The sequence below is a fragment of the Rhinolophus sinicus genome, linkage group LG16 (genome assembly GCF_036562045.2).
Source record: "Rhinolophus sinicus isolate RSC01 linkage group LG16, ASM3656204v1, whole genome shotgun sequence".
NCBI lineage: Eukaryota > Metazoa > Chordata > Mammalia > Chiroptera > Rhinolophidae > Rhinolophus > Rhinolophus sinicus.
Window position 1 is genome coordinate 32,333,065 of NC_133765.1, and position 22,075 is coordinate 32,355,139.

At 41.8% G+C, this 22,075-nt stretch overlaps 1 protein-coding gene and 1 pseudogene across 3 annotated transcripts; one reads left to right on the plus strand and one right to left on the minus strand.

Annotated features, from left to right (window-relative positions):
* Positions 1-742: 742 nt before the first annotated feature.
* Positions 743-22,005, minus strand: TRAFD1 (TRAF-type zinc finger domain containing 1). 3 transcript variants are annotated; one of them, XR_012492552.1, is made up of 12 exons: positions 21,861-22,005; positions 19,398-19,463; positions 13,291-13,426; positions 13,125-13,178; positions 10,499-10,901; positions 9,640-9,846; positions 5,944-6,020; positions 4,280-4,510; positions 3,149-3,298; positions 2,157-2,496; positions 1,836-1,908; positions 743-1,632 (listed from the first exon to the last, which is right to left on the minus strand). XR_012492552.1 is itself a non-coding variant. In XM_019734094.2 (12 exons), the coding sequence occupies exons 2-12, from the start codon at positions 19,442-19,444 to the stop codon at positions 1,579-1,581; spliced, it is 1,743 nt and encodes a 580-aa protein (XP_019589653.1). In that variant the 5' UTR covers positions 19,445-19,463; positions 21,861-22,005; the 3' UTR covers positions 743-1,578. The 3 variants fall into 3 exon arrangements, 2 of the variants coding, with proteins under 2 accessions (XP_019589653.1, XP_019589654.1); XM_019734094.2 differs by having other exon boundaries at positions 3,178-3,298; XM_019734095.2 differs by lacking the exon at positions 19,398-19,463 and having other exon boundaries at positions 3,178-3,298; positions 21,861-21,988.
* Positions 13,874-14,678, plus strand: LOC109448593 (protein YIPF5; annotated as a pseudogene).
* Positions 22,006-22,075: the final 70 nt, after the last annotated feature.

Here is a 22,075-nt window from a genome sequence, read left to right on the forward strand (position 1 = left end):
GCAGCTTCTTCTCTGCCCCAGCTGGGGAAACGATCCTTCCTCCAGATCCGTGAAGTCGCAGGGGGTTTGTGACGCCAGCAGTGGCCCAAGCTCAGTCAGTCCTGGCCTCTTGCACCTGAGCCGACCGCTGGCGGGTTTGATTGAGACGTAACTGACATACAATCAAGTATATAAACGTACAGTACATATTCTTTTTTGGTCCAGCTTTTCTTTCTCTTAGTGTAATTCAGACTTGAATTTGAGTCCTGGCTCTGCCATGAATTAGCTGCACGGCCTTAATGCAAGTCACTCCTTTCCACCTATGAAATGGGCCGATTCTGCCTCCCTTCTTAACCCCCCTAGGTTGTTGGGAGAAAAACTACGAGCTCACAATGACCTAAGGTGCTAGATGGCCCTGTGCAAACTGTGAGGTGCTGAGGGTGAGTGGATAATTCTGCTAGGGCTCAACTCCTCTCAGGATCGAGGCTTTGGGCGAGTCTGCCTTTCTCTACTGAGTCAGAGAAAGCTCCTGCCGGAAACCATCATCAGAGCTGCAGCAACCTGTCCGTTTCCTCCAAGTCCCAGAGAAAACTATATGTTGAGTGTCTGGCACTGAGGAGCTCACTGTGGATCTGCCAGCTTCCAGGAAGAACAGAGGAAGCCTGCACCTGCGCACCTTCCCCCACCCGGCAGGCCTGATGCCGTCCACTCCGGCCGCCCCGAGGTCTCCACAGAGCACACAGAAGGAAGCACAGGACTCAGCTGAACTCAAGTACAAACTTTATTTCTATTACAAGGATGTTAGTAGTTATAATAATAACAATAAAATTAAAAGAGGGAGATGAGGGCTCCGATACTTGGTTTTCAGAGCAAGCCTTGGAGCTCAAGCCTCCGTCCTGATCAGGGCAGTGCCCTGCATGGCCCTGGCAGGGACAGGAAGCCCCCCGCCTTCTCCATCAGAAGGCAGTGAAGACAAAGGAGCCATGCTCCCCGCCAGAAACCGAAGGCAACGATGCCAGATGCCAAAGAGGCAGACTGTTTTAATCCACTCAACTCTAGCTCAGCTCATCTCCAAAAGCCTTGTTCCTAACATATATTGCAACTGGCCTGAACACCTTACCAGACTCCTCCACACACAACAGAGGCCCAAATCCTAGAGTAGGAGGGACAGTACACAGGGGAGGATACCCGAAAGGTCCCAAATTTAGGCCCCTGTAGGGAAGAGAGTGACCACTGGTGGGTACCAGGTTTCCAGAACCCTCTCCTCTTTCCACCAGGACCACGCAGCACCAAGAAGCAATGAAGACAGTATGTCAAAAGATGGTGCCCTGATGGGCTGAGAGGCCACACTTATAGTTCTGTGTTGCCAAAAGGCAGCAGCTAAAGCTGAAACATTGCTCAACAGCCTCCCTGCTAACCCTCCCTCCAACCCCCAAACTCCCACAGCACAATCTCAAAAGACACAAAATGGCCATAACCTAGAAGAAGTTAACATCCGTACAAGCTCCCCGCCCAGAGCCCGAGAGGCGAGGCCTGCACTGCGGCGAGCGTGGCTGTGCAGAGAAGATGGAACCAAAGTGCGCTTCTCTGCAGACACCATTACTCTTCCTCCTCCTCTGCATCCCCAGCTCCCTGCTGCTTGGGGGGGGTTGCCTGTTGGACAACAGAACACAAACGAAGGAGAGAGTGAAAAGGCAGTACTTCCTTTCAAGCCCCGAAAATGTCCTGCTTCTACAGACACCTCCTCAACAAAAGCCAGAACAGTCCTTCGGCCACAGGCGCCCGGTGCCCTGCTCCCCTCTGCCCTGCCCACGTCTGACTCCTCACTGAGCACGTGTGGCTGGATCCCCGCTTACCTTTGCAGTTCTGTTGCGATAGCTGGTGGCTGCGGGGGTGCTCCGAGAGTTCCTGCCACCTTCACTCCTGCCACTGAAAGAGAAGCATTGGAAACTAGTTCCTGAGATGCCCCTGAGCAAAAGTCAGAAAACTCAGAGGGTACAAAAAGAGCTGGAACCAGCTAGAGCAAAGCAGCTCTCTGCGAGCAGACAAAACCAACCAACAAAATAAAACCCACGGAGAGCAAAAGAACGTTTTGGAAACAGGCCACAGGACAAGCCAAGTCCATACGCCCATGTTCTGAGCTGCTCAAAACCCCTCTCCTGGGCCACGGGTCTTACCTTGCTCCGAATCTCCCTGCAGGCCCACGGGGGAAAGAGGGCACAAGATTTTCTGGGTAGAGATTTCGCACAGGGTGAAGCACCGGAACATGCCCAGTGGCCACGGCCCCATTATGGCTGTTGTGACTCCGCCCCCGGACGTCCTGGCCGTCTAAGTTGTTGAGCTTCATTACCCCAGGGGGGCTGGGCTGGTAACCAGGTCTGGAGCCTGACGTGGACGTTGACAGTCGGTTATAGGCAGCCATCATATTATTGATGGGTTTGCTAGGGGGAAGAGGGTAGGTGGGCCCTTTAGCCGTTTCCTGCTTGATATCATCCATGTATCCAGAAGACAGGTCTCCTATGAAGAGAAGAGAGCACTAACTTTAGGGAAAAGACTGCTCTTGCTACCAGTGTTCGATTCAGGGCAGGAACAAAAAGACAGAAAAGGGCAGCAGACAGCTGCCTCACTCACACCTAAAGGCTGCTGAAAGCCACGTCTCCAGAACTGGGGTGGAAACACTTTGTCTACTGTACACCTGTTACTCAATCCGCAAACATAGCCTCCTAACTATTCAACAACGGTGTGCAAGCAAACCTTGAAAAGTAAGTTCTAACTGGCTTGGTAGTGGTTGTTGCAAAGGCAGTTTACGTGCCCAGGCACGAGGCTCTTTAACAATAATAACGGGATGGTGATAACTGAGGACCCTAAGCAGACTGCCACCCGAAGCAGAGGCCCAGAGCAGCCACAGGAAGGTCTAAAAATTATCTCCAAACAACCCACTAAGTACACAGACAGGAGTCCCATGCTGAATATGCACTGAGTACTACGCATGTCTCATGGCTATGCCCACGGCCACCCCCCCAGAAACCTCCGCTCAAGACCGCTAAGTACCACAGGACCACAACTAGCCCAGTGAGAGCCTCCTGAGCATGGTACTTGGGGATTCGGGTAACCCCCATGTGACAGTGGCCGATGAGAAGTGGGACAGGGGCCCGAGTCAGCAGCAGACCTGTGGCTTGGCCCAGCCCTGGCCAATACCCTGGTGTCTGACACGCCTCTTGGGCAGCTCTGGTGAGGTCTCTTGAGGCTGGAAATCCTGTCTAGGAATCCCCTCCGTCACATGGTTGTTTGCTGTGGCTGGGCGTTGGTCACACTGGTCCTAACAAGAAAAACCAAAATTAGTACCTCTGGACTGAGTCATTCCTAGGAGAGGAGCAGGGGGCGGAAAGGAACAGCTGGTTGGGTGAATACGTCTTATGGGGGGACTCGGACACCACCGAGAGGAAGGGCCTGGCACTAAGAGGAAATACACCGGGCACCACGGTCATCCCATCACACCCACGGCACGCTCTGATTTGCGCAGGGATCAAGGAAGGGCTGCTCTTGCCAGCCCAGAAACGCGTGTCTATATTTTGACTGTAGAGTATTTGCATGGTTGCTTATTTCATAGTCTCCCCCAGACGACTACAAGCAATAATCTCTCTACTGCTTGATCCAAAAGCAGAAGTCTTTATTACAGGAATGAAATGTGTGGTGTTCTAGCAACAGCTACATGGCATCAGCTACAGAAATGACCCTGAATACCCCTACAGTGTGAGCTTCCCCAACCAACAAGACGGGGCAGAAAATGGACTTTTCACTGACAGACTGGAGTCCTAGATTGCAAATGCTGAAAAAGGACTTCAGATTGTCTAGTCTAATTCCTTCATTTACCGATGTCTCCAGTGAGGGGTTAGGACCTCCCCAAGGTCAACCATAAGGGCAAAGCCAGAACTAGATGCCCAGGTTCTCCTGGAATGCAAGCCTCAGACGCCACAACAGGAAGAACCTCCCTGGTCAAAAGCAGAATGTGTTCGTGACGGTGACCTCAGGGAAGCTTTCGCCTAAACCCCTCTGGCAAGTGCTCCCTTCCTGCTTAATGGAGTCCTAGCTCCTAGGTCCTCAACTAGCGACATAATGGTTTCAGATGCCAGAAGGCAGAGAAAGTCTGAAGGCCTGAGGTACTGTCAACTTTAGACAGCTCATAACACCTGTGCATGCAGCTGGAAGGCTGAAAAAGCTTTCTTAGCTCTGAAAGCCTCAGGTTCACTCACAAGGGTCAGCATGGAGTAAAATGGACAGGTCCATCCGGGCCTCTTACCTGGTGATGGAACAGCACCTCCTCTTCCAGCTGTACCCCACAGAATTCGCACGGGATGATGATGCTGTCCTCCACAGGGGGTGAAGTACTCAGGCCCATCAAAGAGTCTAGCTGGTTGCTTGTCGCCTGCTGCACAAACTTCTGGAAGACGACATCAGGGTCCTCCATCACTTTAGGGGAAGTGCTGGCCATAGTGAACGAAGGTAAGGCACATGAAGAGTTACAGCTTGTCTGTCTCATAAAACATAGGATAAAAAAAAAAGCAGAGGTTGAGGACAAAACATTCCTAAAACATTTTCTAGAAGTCACAAAATTTTAGTAATACTTACTACTGGGGAGAAGAACTAGAAAGGGTCAGGGAATGCAGACAGAACACTCACTTTACTTTTATTTTAAACATTTCTGTGCTTTTTCTTTTACTGTGTTCACGTCATTATTCTTTTTAAACTAATTTGAAGATTCAAGATTCTTCCCACAGCTATACAGTAAAAGAGACCCAAATATTCTTTGTCGTCTGTTAATGAATTTTCTTATGCTGCCCCCAAACCAAAAACTAGGGGTATATTCAAATACTATATTACTCCACTTATGAGGTAATAAATATTTCACCCAGAGCAAAGGGATACTTAACAGTTTTAGAAATGCCAGACTAGACCAAACCAGATCAGAGAGAACTAGAGTATTGAGGGAAAAAGTAGTTCCCTTCACTGGGCAATCTTCAAACACAAAGGCTATTCTCTAATATTTCCTAGATGGTTCAAGAACTTTCAATCATTCAATAAATATCCAACACCTTTCATTTACCAGGTTTCAGAAACTAGGAAAACCCAGAACCTGTCCTCAATGAACTCGGCTTAGTGGTGCAGATGGCCATCTTGAATGACGCTCTGAAAGCGAGGTCTGACGTCCCACCTGTGTGTGCGCCAAAAGTCCTGTGCCCACTTATTTTTCAGCCTATCACACTCTGATGTGGTGTCTTGATCCCATTGTCAGCACCACTAGGCCGAGTTTCTTGAGGACAGGTTCTGGGTTTTCCCAGTTTCTGAATCTCAGTACCTGGTATATGAAAGGTGATGGATATTTACTGAATGATTGAAAGTTCTTGAGCCATCTAGGAATGATGAGAGAATAGCCTTTGTGTTTGAGGATTGCTGAGTGAAGGGAAGTTTCTTCCCTTAATACCCTTGGTCTCTCTGATCTGGTTTGGCCTAGTCTGGCATTTCTGAACCAACTCTAGGAATAAGAGGTCTGTGTATTGGGTGTGTTAAGGAGGCAATGGTGGAAAGCCACACAGCTTCTAGGCAGAAAAAGTCAAGTGCAAAAAGGACCCCTGACCCTTCCAGGGAACTGCAAGGACTTTAGGACAGGTCCAATAATCAAAGTGTGGCATGAGATGAGACCAGATTGTAAGATGGTCAGCAGAGATGCATACTAGTCACCACAGTGTGGAGGAAGCAAACAGGGCCTGCTGGAATGAACATTACTTTTTCCAAGAGGGAAAAGGCTGTTTGCATGCCCCTGTGCCAGTCACACCATGGTGAACACACAGTTGCTGTCCTTACCACGGGCATATTCCAGTAGTTTGCTCCAGACCTCACATGGCCTGCACCGCCAACGACGGCCTGCACACGTTCCTCCCAAAGCCCGAGTAATTCACTACCTACCTGATGGTCGATCAGCAGCTCCTCTGGGTAGAGCTCCTCACAAAATTCACAAGGCAACATGGTCTCGTCAGCTGCACCTACATATCAGAGGCCATAGTCAGACTCCAAATGAACAAAAACAAACTTGATTCAACGTGTTATCCCCCTGGTGGGGTTTTATATAGAAGTCTGACTTCCTTTGGCATTTCAGAGATGTAGCAGTTTGTGGGGCTGTATATGCTCAAAGGGAAACTATCTGAGAGACCAAACCCTAGGTAAAAAATTTGCCACTATGGAAAAAGAGACTTACTTGTCACCATTCCCTGAGTAGTAGTAAAGTAGTAACTTACCCACTAGTCTCACTAAGAAAGAAATTTAAATGTGTAACAACCCGAGGCACTAATCTAAAAGCCCTCTGTGCATTATTTCAATCCTCAGGAAAGACTTATGAAGTAGATCCTGCATTACCCTCATTTTACAGATGGAGAAACTGAGGCTTCTATATTACTGGCAGGCAAATAACATGAAAAATCTTCCCAGTACAAAATATCAAAAAAAGATGCTGAAAAAAAGTAACTTAAGTGAGTAAGTAAGAGCAATATTAAACTCAGGATTCCTAAAACACAACAGCCTCAATCAGACTGCTCAACAAATGGAGGGTGAACAATGAGAAGAGGTAAGGAAATGTGCCTAACTACGTTTTGGCTCTGGGTAGGAGAGAGAAGAGTCTCTAATAAAGAACAGTAACTAGAGTTTGGCCTTTACATACACGGGTTTGAATCCAGAACCTACATTTCTGTTTTTACATAAATTCACATTTATGATTTTAAAAAGCCCATGCCAAAAGCTCAATTTAAAATGATCCTAGTTAGTAGTATCCGTAAACACCTATATAATTTACACATGCATCTAGACTCTCAGAGGAATACAGAAGACTAATGCTAAGAATAAGAAGACGTAATGCTAATACATACCACAAACATACCCACACATACACACACACACACACACACACACACACACACACACACACACACAAAGGCAGCAAGCCACCATGAGTGAATCAGCAGAAACAGCAAATAGCAAAAAAAAAAAAATAGATATACTTCAAACATAATAGAAAAATAAGTATATTTAACATCATTAAGATATGTTAAAAAGGGAATTGCAATATGACGACGTATGGTATAAAAGACTATTTTTAAACTGATGACACATTGAAGAAAAAAGAATCAAACAGAATTCAAATAGTACAAATGAAAAATATATTATCACTGAAGTGGAAACTTCAATGGACATATTAAACAATGGATAAGAAGATAGATAAAAAATTACCCAGGATGCAGCACAGGACAAAGAAATGGAAAATATAAATTAAAAAACATGGAGGATAGAGTTCAGAAAGAGACTGCAGGGAATGAAAGACAGGCAATAATCAAAGAAATAGTGGATGATAATTTTCCATATAGATGAAAAATACTAAACTTTTGAATCAGGAAGGCCAGCCAATCCCAAGAAATTTAAAGCCAGAGAAAGCTTCAGGAAACTACAGAATCCCCAAGACAAAAAGCTCTTAAAATCAGCCGGACAGAAAAGAGAGTACCTATAAAAAATCCAAAGCCAAACACTGAAAAGCCTTGTTCTGCTCCCAAAAGTTTACAAAGTCTCCCTAATAAGACCAACTTTTAAACAATCCCAATTATACATTCACATCCTTTAATATACAGAGAACACAAGGTACCCAAAACTTGTTGGAAGTGGTGACCTCTGGGGAGAACTAGACTATTAGTGGGTGAAGAGACTTATGTTTCTTTTTATTCTCTTTAACTGTCTTAATTTCTTTTAATGATTCTTACCTGTTTTTTCTTTAACAGCTTTATTGGGATATGATTTACATACTATTACAATTCACCCATTTAATGTGCACACAATCGTTTTTATTACATATGCAAATTATCTATTTCTAAAAACCCTCTACAATACAAAAGACATTATTTTTAAGGAAGAAAATACAACCTAAAACAATTGTTTTTCAACATATTGGGGACATAACCGTCTAAGGAACCATGGACTCATCTTATGCACTCTTTTAATCTACATGTTAACCAACCACTGTCAAGAGTAGATCGTAGAAACAAAATATTTCACGTATATATTTACATTTTTCAAATTAATAGAATTATATAAATACAAAAATAGTTTAAAAGGAAAAATATGTCATTGTCTATCCAAGTTCCCATTAACACTCCTTTACCAGGAGTGTTATACCTCCTTTAAGCGGGCCACATGAGACCCAAACTGGGTCCAGGACCAGTTCCTGTTTTATCTAAATCAACAAAATGTTGAGTTAATCCTCCTGTTCTTGGAGTCATTATTCATATAGTGACATGAAGTAAAACCACAGCTGAGGGGGCAGCCGGTTAGCTCAGTTGATTAGAGTGCAGTGCTCTTACACGGTGCTCTTAACAACAAGGTTGCCGGTTCAATCCCCACATGGGCCAGTGTGAGCTGCGCCCTCCACAACTAGATTGAAACAACTACTTGACTTGGAGCTGATGGGTCCTGGAAAAACACTTAAAATAAATAAAAGTTTCAAAAAAAAACCCACAGCTGAGAGCTGCTTAATTTTCAGGTCCCTATAATCTCTGACACCTCGGGTGTTTTAAATATGATGTGCATCTCTCAAACATACCGTTCTCTAAACAAGAGACCCGAAGAGTGGTTCACTTTTCATAATCCAACTTTTATTTTTAAAAACTGAGTTTTAATCTATGAGTCCAATACTATTAAGAAAAAAAGAATTGTTTCTAATTGCGGGCAGGGATGAAACAAAGTTCCTTATAAAACAATGACGACTAATAAATATAGAACAAAAGATAGAAACAGAAAAGTTACCATTTTACAAATCACCATAGTAATACTTGATTCAAGCAAGAAACATCAATGAATACTAAAACTGCTAAAGAATGTATGAATATCCTGTTCCCCAACCATCTCAAAATAACATCCTGCATCTAGCTATTATAAGTTATAAACTGTATCCTATACAGTGGAGATATCAGACAGACCCCACTTTAATGAATAACAGAACAAACTGACACCTTGAGAAGAATAGCATTCCTGCTAAAACTGTAACCTGAATCTAAACATGGAAAAACAATGGGACAAATCTAAACTGAGAAAGAAATATTCTGCCAAAAAACTGGCCTGGACTCTTCAAAGTGGTGATGTCCTAAAAGGAGGAAGAGAGAGAGAGAGAAACTACTACCATAACCTAAAAAGAACTCAGCACAATGCATAATCCTGGATTTTGAAAACCAAAAAGCTCTAACAGCCATTATGTACAAGCAGGAAACTTACGTTAAACTTCCTGAGAGTGATATTTACCTGGGAGAATGCCCTTGTTAAGAGATACATGCTAAAGTATGTAGAGATAAAATGTTATGTCTGCAACTTATCCTCAAGTCGTTCAGGGCGAAAAAATTATATACATAAAGATAATAGAAAAATACTAAAATTGGTGCATAAAGACGAGTATATACATATCCAATGTTAGTATTCTGACAACTTTTAAAAATAAAAGGTGGGAAGAGCAATGAACAAACAAAAGAGGCAAATTCTATCACATGAAAAATTTTCAATTTTATATGAATTGTATAGTTTAAGACTTTTTTTAAAATGTAAAGACAGAGGCTAGTGCAGCATGAACACACCTACCTTTTATGTCATTCAGAGCGTTGGGCCCGTCGCGGGCCTGGTCTGCCGCGCAGATGGCCCTCCAGAAGTCCTGCTCTGCCAGGCGGGGGGCCCGGCCTTCGCTTTGCAGACTTAGGGCCAACATAAAGTCCAAATTCGTGCTGTCTTCACCGCCCTCTTTGGGGGACTGTCGGCTTCTATTCCTCTCCTGCCTTTCTTGTTCTTCCACTGGGAAAAAAACCAAACAGTCCTCAAGATACATTAGAGATGTTGCCATCCGTTAGCTCAGGTCCATGCCCACCAAATATTCAGGTATAGGCATCTATGAAGGAACAAGAGGCCCAGCCCTCCAGTTCTCATAAGATTCCAAATATGAAGATTGCCAAAGGCTCCATTACTATTCTATTTTGTAAATAAGCAGTATTATTGAGCTGTAACTATTGAGACAGGCATTGTGTTCAACAAACTTCCATATATTTTCTGCATTAAAGCAGAATGGTTTAAAGCATGGGGTCAGAGTCCCTGAATTCGAATCCCAGCTCTACCACTTACCTACCCTCATAAGACTGTTGTGAGAATGAAATAAGTTAACAATACATGCAAAGCGCTTTGCAAATGCCTGAAGCACATGGGTATACTCAGTAAATGTTAGCCGTTCACAGCACTGGAATCACCACCAACCCTCTAAATCTAATCCAGTGGCAATCCAACAGCAAAGAGATTCTGTTACTCCCATCTGTAGGAAAGTTAGGTATTCTTCCTAATGTTACCTAGCTACAGTCAGGTTTCTAGAACAAAGATCTACTTGGCCCCAAAGCCCTGTTCCCATTTGCCCTGAGATTTTGACACCATTTGTTTTCTAATCCCAAACACAACTCACCTAGATTATTCTGAACTGGAAACTGGGTTGTCATGTTCCTTTGGTTGGTAGTCCTACTATGGAAAAGGTCTGCATCAAAGGCTCTCAGAGGCCTTCGGAGAAGTCTCGTGGGTGCATCCAGAGACTGAATTTGTCTGAGCTGGGATGCAATCCAGATTTCATCTTGACCCCAAAACTCATCATATGCATTAGTTGGCATGGCCACCTCATCTCTCTTTTCCTCCCCATCTTTCCCACAAACTTCAGGGTGAGTCTTCAGATCTTTCACCAGGACATTGCGCCCACAACTGCCACATAACTCCGTCCGGGCACCACAGTAATCTTCATGGTCCTTCAGTTTGAGAACAGAAAGTTCCAAATCACAGTGCTGGCAAAGGGCAAGCCGTAGAGGACACTCAGTCTCCTGTAACACAGAGTAATGAGGCCATTAATATACAAATCTAAAAGAGGCCATATTTTAACACAGGGCAAGGAAAGCCAAAGGTATTTACTTCAATATTCTCTCCCAACCCAAGCTTCACCTGCCTGCCACGTTTTTCTATGTATTTAAGAATCACAGCTTCTCTCTCTGACCCTGCCACCAGGTTCTACAAAGGGAAGGAAACTCTTAGAAGGAATCTACTCCCTCAGCTACACTGACTTATCAACATTTTCTGCAGATTACAAAGTAACCTAAAATCAGCCAGAGAAGCCCAGGAGCAAACAGTAGCAGCACAGCAAAATCAGATGTTTGTCAAAGCTCCAGCAGCCCAATTTCCCCTTACTACTCCTGGTAATAAGGAAAAGAGACTGCCCTTTAGAAAGACACTGAGATTTCTAATCTGCACATCTGTATATAGCACTGGCTTTAAATTGACCAAATAAGCCAGGAATCGCCAGTGAAAATGACCCAAGAGTATAAATGTACTCAGCAGATGAAGGACAAAACTTTTATACTTAATTTGAAATAGTTACTAAAGCACTAAAAAAATTAAAAAGATATAAATATGTTACTGTGATATTTCCAAAACTTGAGAACTTAAGCTCAGAACTTTAATGTAATATCATTTCAAAAGTTTAGATGCTTTACAACCACTGTGCCAAAGAACAAGTTCCTTTTCATACAAATTAAATCCAAGTTCTATTCTAAATGCTACTTCAAACATTTTTAGCGATGCTTGTATGTGCTCTTGTAGAAAATGCAAGAAACTGATAAAGTGGACGCAAGAACAGGCATGGAAGGGAAGCAATTTTTAAATCTATGTTTTTGTGGCTTTAAAATAACCTACCAGGTATTTAACACCAATTCAGAAAGATGATTTTTTAAAAAAGCTTTATTAGAAAAATGTCACTGTTTTAAGTTACTCAACAGCAAAACAAGTAATTGTCCACACATACTAAATAATATATATAGTAAGTGCTTTAACAACCCTAAAAGGTGCTAGAAACTCACAACAGCGAATAATGTATAAACGTTTTTTAAGGAAGATTTTTAAAAACTCTTTAGTCTACAACTGTCATAGTATGACTTGCACGAAGGTTAGGAAATACTTTGTCCTTATATCTTTGTAATGACTGGTACATTACCATGTTAATTAATCCCAGAAATATCTGGGTGAGAAGTTAGAAGAGGGGACAAGTGATTGGAGGCTGTTTTATACAGCAGGTAGATGTCAGAACCAGAGAAACACACATTATCATTAATGTGACCTCAATCATAATCCTCCTTGCTGGTGAGGCTGAGTAAAACACAGGTCAAATGCTTAGAAAAAATAACGAAGGTAAGAGTACCAAAGTACTTATGAGACGTTTATCTCCGAGCTGTGAGGTTGAGTGATGCTTGTTTGCTTTCTATATTTTCCCTTTTTTTTCACTGAATATGAATCACCTTTTAAAATTATAAATGAATAAATTGCTCATTTTTTTTTAAGTACACAGAATGAAATGCACAAATCTTAAGTGCATTCCTTGATGAATTTTTACATAAATATACACACTCCTCTGTGATCACCAACTAAATAGTTGTTGGGATTTATTTGGGGAGGGGGATTTTTTAACTGACTCGTTTTTTAACTAATTCGTTCAGAATTTACATATATGTGTGTGTGTGTGTGTGTATATACATATATACACATATGTATATGTGTATATATGTATATATATACACTCATTCAACTATGGACAGTTTTATCTCAACTAGGGACCAAATGATACTATGTTCTTTCTCACCAAATGCTCTCTGAAGACTTTCTTTAGTGTAAACAGCATGCTAACCAAGTGATCAAGAAGTCAAAGTGAAATTACAAGATGTAAGTAAGGCAGGCTGTGTGCTAAGGGGGTCATACCACACGGGCTAGCCCAGACTTGGCTTTGCACTCAGTGAGGCTGCCAACAGCCGATCTCCAGCATGACAGATTCAGTTCCAAGGGCAAGGCTCTGCGGCCTGTGCCTGAGGCATAACAGCCATGCAGCTGAAATCTGGCAGCAAACAGCCGAAGGCTCAACAGGCTTTGGGAGGCGGTGTGCGTGGAGCTGATAGAGAACAAAGACTCAACCAGACTGGCTTTCTGCTCTGCATGTGGCTCTGTAATCTCAGTAGGGTTGACCCCCTGGTAACTCACTCCCTTCACATTGCAGGGAAACTAACCTCATGATTCTTTAACTGCCTCTTCTCCAACTTCTTGTTACATTTGCAGGTCACCTAGGGTAAGAAGTGAGAACCAATAAATGGGCTTTGTGGCAACATGTCCACTTGCTACTGCACAATAGCAAGCATAATACATTTATGAACATTTGAGTACTTGGTGGTTCACCTGACAGTGTTCTGTAGCCAGGTGAGTCTCCATGTCAGACTTGGGAAATGGTTCCTTGCAGATAGGACACATACCAATGTTCCTTTGACAGTGGATCTCATGGATGGTAAAATTACACACAGGAATTTCCTTTTTGCTACCGAAATAGATAAAAGAAAAAGGCAAGCATTACTGACGGATCTACTCAGTTGTATCACATGGAAATCTGTCCTGTACAAACTTTAGTCTCCATTATTTCTTTAGTGAATATCTCGACTATAAACTCTTATGCATGTTACTACCCCTGCTTTTCAAGAGTTAACAATGAAAGTTTTGAATCTTCTGTGCAACCCTATGAGTTATCAGTGCTGTGCACTTCCTCTAAAAGCTCAGCTTCACGTTCTAGACATCAGTGCTGATCACAACCAACAACATGAAGAGCTAGGCTTTTCCGAAACCATCCCTGCCCCAAAGCACAATGGTATGCCCCAGATTAAAAAAAAAAAAAAAGCCTACAATTTATTTTCACTCTCAGTCTAAGGTAGTAATTAATCTCATTGGCTTTTATTCTACTAAAAGTCAAACCAGGCTGTTGGTGCTACTGCCATTTGCAATGTCAGGCTTTGATAACTTAAACACAGATTTCTACCAGACAAGTTATAGCATCAATGTCCAATCACAGCAGTCCTATGATTGTGGAGGAAGTGGAAGACCCTACAGCAAACAACATGCTGGCTATGACTACTCGCAGCAAGGCCAATTTGTCCCTCCACAATAACCATACAGTGGGCAGATTTCCCAGTCAACTCAGACATACAATCCAACTGCATCTCAGCCAATCCTATGGAAACAACTTTGAGGATGAGCCACCTTTATTCTGACCACATCTGGCAAGAAACACTAACAGTATTATATCCAAAGTAGTAGATGGCAGCATCATGAATGAGACTGATCTGGCAAGAACAATGGTTTCTGGCCTTGCTTTTGGAGCCACATTGTTACTGGCTGGCAAAATCCAGTTTGGCCATGAATATGGATGGCATCAGTGCAATTGGATGTCGAGGAATGTTTTGTTTATTAAACTTACGGTATTTTATTTGGATGTGTGGCAAGTGTCTTTGGATATTGTCTTCTTCTCATGATCCTACCTTCCAGCTTTGCAGTGATATTTTCTTGGCAGAATGGTTCAGAAATCATTCTCACTGCTAGAATTATTAGATGGTGTATTTTTTCTGCTTCCAAAATTTTTATTTCTGTATGAGCTAGGGAAGGACAGCAACTTCTAGAAGCATATTGCTGTGCTTTGTTACATGGAATCTTGGCCCTAATTTCCGTTTTGTTTTTTTAACTGAATTTACCTGGGATGTGGACATTATTGGGCCAACAGAAAGAACTTTGGAACTCTTAAATCAGACCAGTAAACTGCTACAGTGCAACTGTTACGCAAACCTAATATTTGACTGGTGGAGCAATGGAAGTAAATATGCATCTTTTCTTCATTTTTATAGAACTTTTGAATACCATACTGAATTTACCTGCAATATGACCAGCTTTAAGTGTTTGTGCTCATATAAATAAGAACTTTTTCTTTCCTGTTCCTGCAGCCTTTGAAAAACAACTTTTTTCTCGGCAAATTATATTATGTTTTTGATAGATTTTTATCAACTGTGGGAAACTAACCACAGAGCTGATAATCTTTCTTAAAAACAACCCAGTATAGTGAAAAAGACCCAAGACTTATTGCAGAAATATTTTTCTAAGGAATTGGGAAAGAAAAATTGCCTGTATTCTCAAGTCAGAAGCACTTAAAACAAAAAAAGTGATCCCAATGTAGAGTTCTATGAGTTTGCACTGCAAAATTGTGACATTCCTCTAAATTAGCTCATGGAATTTTTGCTAAAATTCAGCTATACAAGAAGTTCCCAGTCTACCTTATTTAGACAGGAAACGTGGACACCTGTTTAGGTATCAGCATTAATAAACCACAGTGACTTAGACTGGCCACATTAATGCTCATAGTTGATCTCCATGTTTCCCAGAAAAAAGAAAATCCCTAACCTCCTTTGAGAAAAAAATATTTTAAATGTCAGTTTCAGTATTGCAGTCATCAATGTAAACTGCATTTGATGGTTATTAATTAAAAATTTCCCAATTAAAAAAATAAAAATAAAAGTCAAACCAACAAGAGCAGATGCCAGCTTTGGGATAGCCAGCAGGGTCGGGAAATTGCCTCCTTTATGAACCGCATGCTTTTCAAAGCAGGCTGCACGCTAGTCGGGACCATTTGCTCTGGCTGGGTTGGTATAAACTTCATGGCACAACTATACAAAAATGAAGTCCTGAACCCCTTTCCCCAGGCCTGTCTCCTCACTCACTTTTTGCAATTCTCCTTTAGTTTAAGGAATCCAATATCTAAGTTACAGAAAAGGGAGAAGAATGACAATGTTAAGTGAAAAAATAAGACCATTTAAATTTAATAAGAGTGGACTATAGTCATTAATATCGTAATAACTATGCACAGATGGTTACTAGACTTGTAGTGATCACTTCGTAAGGTACATAAATGTTGAATTACTATGCTGTATACCTGAAACTAATATATTTTATGTCAATTATAATTTAAAAATAAATTTAACAAGAGGACATATACACTCAAACTAGAGGCACATAGTATTCAAAGGCCTAACTTTTTACTCATCTAGATATGACCCCTGGTAAACTCCAATTTCACAGTCCAGCAAAGACTGCATTAAAAGAATGTGCCTGTAAGTATGTTACCTAGAATAAAATTTCAGAAAAATAAAATACCTAACAGGATACAGATATTTATACAACAAATCTTTAATAACCTACTTTGCCTCTGAAGCTGAATACTACAGGAACCCTTCCTCCATGCTAAGCTGTAGGTAGTTTATTTCTTTTACAGTTTTACTCTTCAGTCTAAGAAACATTTCAAAGGAGGAGGACTGATGTGCCTCAAGCTATAGTCATAACTCCCCATATGAAAGACCAAGACACCAAATAAATTCATTTTCACCCAATGATGGAACTATCAAGGAAGCTGTCATAGCAAAGCCAAAAGGTGACACAGAAGAATAACCAGCTGTGGGGGATGGGAAGAAAACTCAAATGGATAAAGAGGGAAACTACCAATGTCTTGACAGATTTAACTTCCCCTATTTCTCCAAAATCCCTAGCTTTCTAAGGAAACCACTGGTTTTAAATTAATTTTGTTTAAATTTCTTAAAACTGTAGAATATTAAAATATGTAGTGGAATAAACTATATACCAGTTATCATCTAAACCTATTAAATTAACAAAAATTAAAATTAGTGAATTCCACAACAGCCATAACTCGCTTTATTGCACTTCGCAGATGTTGCATTTTTACAGACTGAAGGCAAGACTTCTACCAGCAAAAAGATTATGACTCGCTTTATTGCCGTGGTCTAGAACTGAACTCACAATACCTCTGAGGTGTCAAACTGATGTTGTGAAACTAGCATTTTAACACATCACTAATGGTAGTATAAACTGCTTAAATGTAGCCTGAAAATGCATTTCCTGAAGCACAAGATGATATGCTCTTTAACCCAGTAATCCCACTCTTGGGATTAGGAAGATTTTCATCGTTATAAAAATGGTAAAAAAATGAAAATCATTAAAAATGTTTCAACAATAAGGAACAGCTAAGTTAAATATGGTACACCAACAAAGTGAAAACAGAACTATATCATTATTGTAAACCACATGTGCACAAATGCCAGGAAAAACTAAAGCCAGTAATTACTGCTTAGGGTGTTGAGAGTCTGGGTTCCTTTTTCATAATTTTGACAATAATGTTAACAGCAAATATCAAGAAAATAAATGTCGACAGTTTTTATTTTATAGGGCTATTCAGGACAATCTATTGACATAAAGCATTCTATATGCACAAGGCTACTTAAATTTTAGAATTAAAATGTTAAGGACCACATAACCGTAAGAAAGAATCAAAGCACTTGTCAGGTATGACTACAGAGCATTTACTATTACACATTTTCACCTCTTGGGAAACCTTGAAAGAAAAAGATAAAAGATATTTGCAATGATTACATGAAACAGTCGTCTGCTGGTTTTGTTTTCTTTTTCAATTGAACTGCCAACATAATCCCACCAAACATTCCAACCAGACAAAATACTAATACACTCACTTCCTACCTACAGATAAAACCAAGATGTTTTAAGTGAGAACACAATTCCATATAGATAAAACTGCTAGAATGCCCAAGAACTAGCAAGTTAAAAATGAAATTTCACTTTAGATAGAAATGACTGAAAAGCAAACCAAGACTTCCAGAAAAATTCCCAGCAGCTTTCCAAACAATACGCAAACAAGCCAGAGGTCAATTATTTAACACACGCAAAAATGAAAAACTGAATGAGGTTGTTTTCTACAACTACATGCTCCCTCTAATCAGAGGATACTGTAAGAAAGAGATAACATGCAAAAACATCTTCAATCACAACCAACTACTCTTTTTACTGGACCAGTGGGTCTAATCGCAGCTCATATTTTGACAAGTACCTTAACTTCTCTTACAGAACAATAGGAATACAGCTCTAAAGACAAAATTTTAAAACCTGGAATTTTAACAGGGCTACTTAGATGAGAGGTCTGTGCTGGCTCAGTCAGCCTTCCTTGCTAATCTGCTCTTTTCTTTAAACAAATTGTTTTGGCTTTGAATAACCTTGTTTTCATTAGCTTTCCATTAACTTACTCTTTTTAAAAATTCCCTTGGCATAGTTATTTATATATTGTCCTAGGTTTCAGATTCCTTCAGATGGGAGTGGACTGTTACAAGAGTATCTTAACTGATGCTAAACCAATGTTTGTTCTTATAAAATCAGAATAATATTTTCTTGTGATTATTTGTATCGATTACTTTGTATTAGTACCAGTACATGTTAAACCCAAACAAAGCTAAAATGGTGTTTTAATTGGCAGAAAGTGATAGTGGCACATAGTAGGAAAAACATGCCCTGTAAGGCAAGACACTCTCAGAGAAATGAAATCTTAACTCCATGCAGAAAAAGAATATTGTGACCAGCAGTTGCTCTGATTATATCCTCATTCTACCAAAAAGCTGAGCAAAAAAAGGCAATTAAAAAAAATTGTTATCTGGCCCGAACATTTCATTAATCTGCATCAAACGATGCATCAAACGATTTATTCAACTTCTCTTTCCTTCTACCACAATCTGTTAAATTACACATAACACAGACAGTGCTGATTTGCTTTCTTTAGCTTTTAGTAAGAGCACTCGTATTAGCACTAAAATACCAAGTTCTTGAGAAATCCCCACCAGGAATCAGATGATTAGTGGCTGCACTCCTAAGTTTCATTTCAGCAAGAAAGAGTTTCTTTCTTGTCTCTCACATGGATTAAAAACACCAAAACAGGAAGCTGAACATTCAAAGACTGTGCCCACTCTTCACTAACAGTTCTGGAATCAGAAAATGATAATGATTAATCTGGACTGCCAGAAGACTATAGACTTTTTATCTTTTTTAAAGCAGTGAAACATTCCTTCAGCAAAATCCTTTATAAAAACAGTTCAGCAGCTCTGGTTGAACTGCTCTCATTACTAGATGGAGAGCCAAGCTCACTAAACCTTGTTCCCAATCAACCCCAAGACAACCAGCCACTGTAGCCACTCAGGGAAATCCCTGCAACACACTTGGAAAAACATTAATCTAGTCCATACATTTTCAGTATCTTTTTTGAAATATATGATGACATTTTTCAGAAAGACAACTAAATTCCTTTATTTATAGGTCAGAAAAGTGAGACTCCAAAGCAAACAAGTAACTTGCCAAAAGCCATTAGCTAATTAAAGGCAGGAGCCAAAGCCCTGACTCCCACTTTCATCCTATCACTCCAGTCACTACACTATGATACCTAAACCAACCATCTTGTCAAAGTACTAAAAAGGCAATTTTATCCAAAAGTGTTAAAAAGGCTTGTCCCATATACTTGCACGACATATTATATGACTCCAATTTTAACCTGCCAATAAATAACCTAACTGTTTACAGAAACTAGTTTGTCCTCATTCCAATAACATTTCTTAGATTTAATTTCTTACCAGTTGTCACACAGTCTAATGTCCTGGTCATCTAGAAATTCAGCCATCTTTAGCTCTTCCTGAAAACTACAGAGAAAGAAGTGGTAATTTTCAATTTCATGTCTGCTTTAAGAGTGACAAGCAAAACAGAATAAAAAAGTACAGCACAGAAAATGTGCATTTAGAGCAATTTATTTAAGACCCAACACATGGGTTTTACCTTATTTTTTAATTTTCATTTTAAAATAATTTGACTTGCAAAATCAGCACAAAGAACCCCTATATACTCTTTACCCAAAACATCATAACCATAGTAAGATTATCAAATGTAGAGAAAACTTAATACTAATACAATACTAGTATCTAATCTATAGATCTCTATTTCACAAATCATCCCGCTAATGGTTCAGGATCAAATCCAGAGTCACACACGGCATTTAGTTATTTCTCCTTAGTCTTCTTTGATCTGGGATATTTCTTCAGTCTTTCTTCATCTTTCGTAACCTTGTCAAGTGTAATGGCTATTGTGTAGAACGTTCTTCCACTTGGGTTTGTTTGATGTCTTCTCATGATTAATATATATTCAGCAAGAATACCACAGAAGTGACGCTGTGTTCATCTCGGTGCGTATATCAGGAAGCATATGATGTCAACAGGCTGATTATTCCAGGTGATGCTAACTTTGATCACTTAGTGAAGATAGTGTCTGCCGGGTTTCTCCACTGTGAAGTTTTTCCTTCTTTTTAAACAAGGTATCAATGCAGAAAGCAAAGTGCCAGCAACTTTATCACCAATATGTACTTTATTCCTTTCCATGAAGCAAAAATGGTCTTAACAACTGCCCCCTAATAGGGCTCTTTAATGGTTTTGACATCACCAAACTTTTCAAAACCCGTATTCATTCATTCCTTCAACATGTTAATTAAGACCTTAGGGCCAGACACTGTGCCCTGGCACTAAGAATACTTTGCAAATTAAAAAAAGTGTCTGACTCAACTGATCAATTTAGTAAAAAAGAAAAATAAGCAAAGTAATACATATACCTTCAGGTGAGCATTTTGATGGAACAGTACCCAGACAAACGAAGAAGCGAGTGGAGGTAATCTACTTTAGGTAAGGGTGGTGAGGAAAGAACTTTCTTACCAGATGACATTTAAACTAAGACCTGAAGTTCGAAAAAGCCAGCCAGCAAAGAAAAAGACAGCAGATGGGAGTGGGGAAACACCTATCCAGGCAGTGGGCCTAAAAGGTAATGAAGGAGAATGCAAACGTAGACCTGAAAGAGCGTAATGAAAAAGGGAACGATTCAAGAAGCCTTATTACGTAGGACAGAAATACTGGATTATATTCCAAACTCAATGGTAAACCACAGAAGGGTTTTAAACTAAGAAGTGACATGATTCAAGAAAACCGCTCTGATATGAAATATGAACTAGGGATGGGAAGCACCTAGCTATGAAAATAAATCACGTTCCTAAAAGGGGGAAGCACAGGTACGTTTCCCAGGCCTGACTGATTCTAGGTGTGATCTAGTCCAGCCCATTAAACCCAGGCCAGAGCCTCGGATGAGGAAATAACGGGTTTTCTAGCTGTAAGGCGTTTGGGGATGGAACGCAGGGCTCAGAGTTGGCCACTCTGAGAGTCAAATTCTGCTTCTGCCACTCAGTAGGTACGTGATTTAATCTCTCTGGGCCTCCCATTGCTCACGCAGACCACTGACAATACTTCAAGGGCCGTTGTGAGGCGTGAATGTGCGAATGCACGGAGGTGCTTTGGTACAGTTAAGTCTTCAGCGTTAGGAGCTCCCCCCCACCCCCGGGACTTCGGGGGCCGCTCCACAGCCCGAAGGGGCGGAGCTACCACTTCAGGAACCAGACCCAGGAGGCGCTTTCCAACGCCCCTCCCCCAGGGAGGCCGGGGTAGCGTGTGGAGAGAACACCGAGCTTCGCAAAGAGCAGCCGTTAACATTTACGGTGCTTTTGTTGTTTGCTGAACGCTTTCCACGGCAATCTTTTAACCCTACTAGGTGCAAGTCAGTATCCCCATTTTAGAGCCCGCGAAAGCGGAAGTCCAGGAAGACAGTTACCGGCCCCACAGTTGGTCAAAGTGGGGACTCGAACCCGGATCTTTCCGTCGAGAGCCCGCGACCCCTCACGCCGGCAGCTTGAGGCTCGGACTAGCGCCGCCCCGGGCGCGGTGGCCCCGAGGTGCTCGGGACGACACCCGCCTCCCAGCCGCTAGGGACCAAGACTCGGCAGGGGCCATGGCGCCGCGGGGGGCTGTTGAGGCTCCGGTTCCCAAAGGAGAAAGCGCGGCCTGCCCCTCAGGCTGGGGGAGACGCCGAGACACAGGCATCTTTCTCCTCGCGGCCGCGACCCCCAGGCCTAGAGCCCCCTAGCGCACACCCCGCCCTCGGGATATCTGCCGTTCCCCGAACTAGAGGCTGCTGGAGGTTCCCCAGGCGCGGGCCGCCGCTACACTCACCTCGGAAAAGAAGAAGCACGTCTAGCCGAGCCGCTAGCCACGGATACTGAGCCCCTCAGTCAGCCCCCGCACTGAACAACGGCCCCTAGAGTCGCCTCACCACTTCCGACCGTCGCGAAGGAGCGCGGCCATTGGCCAGGGGCGGTCCAGTTGTCGGCCCATTGGATAGCATCGTTGTCGCTCCCAGGGCCCCGCCTTCTGCGCGCCAATTGGCT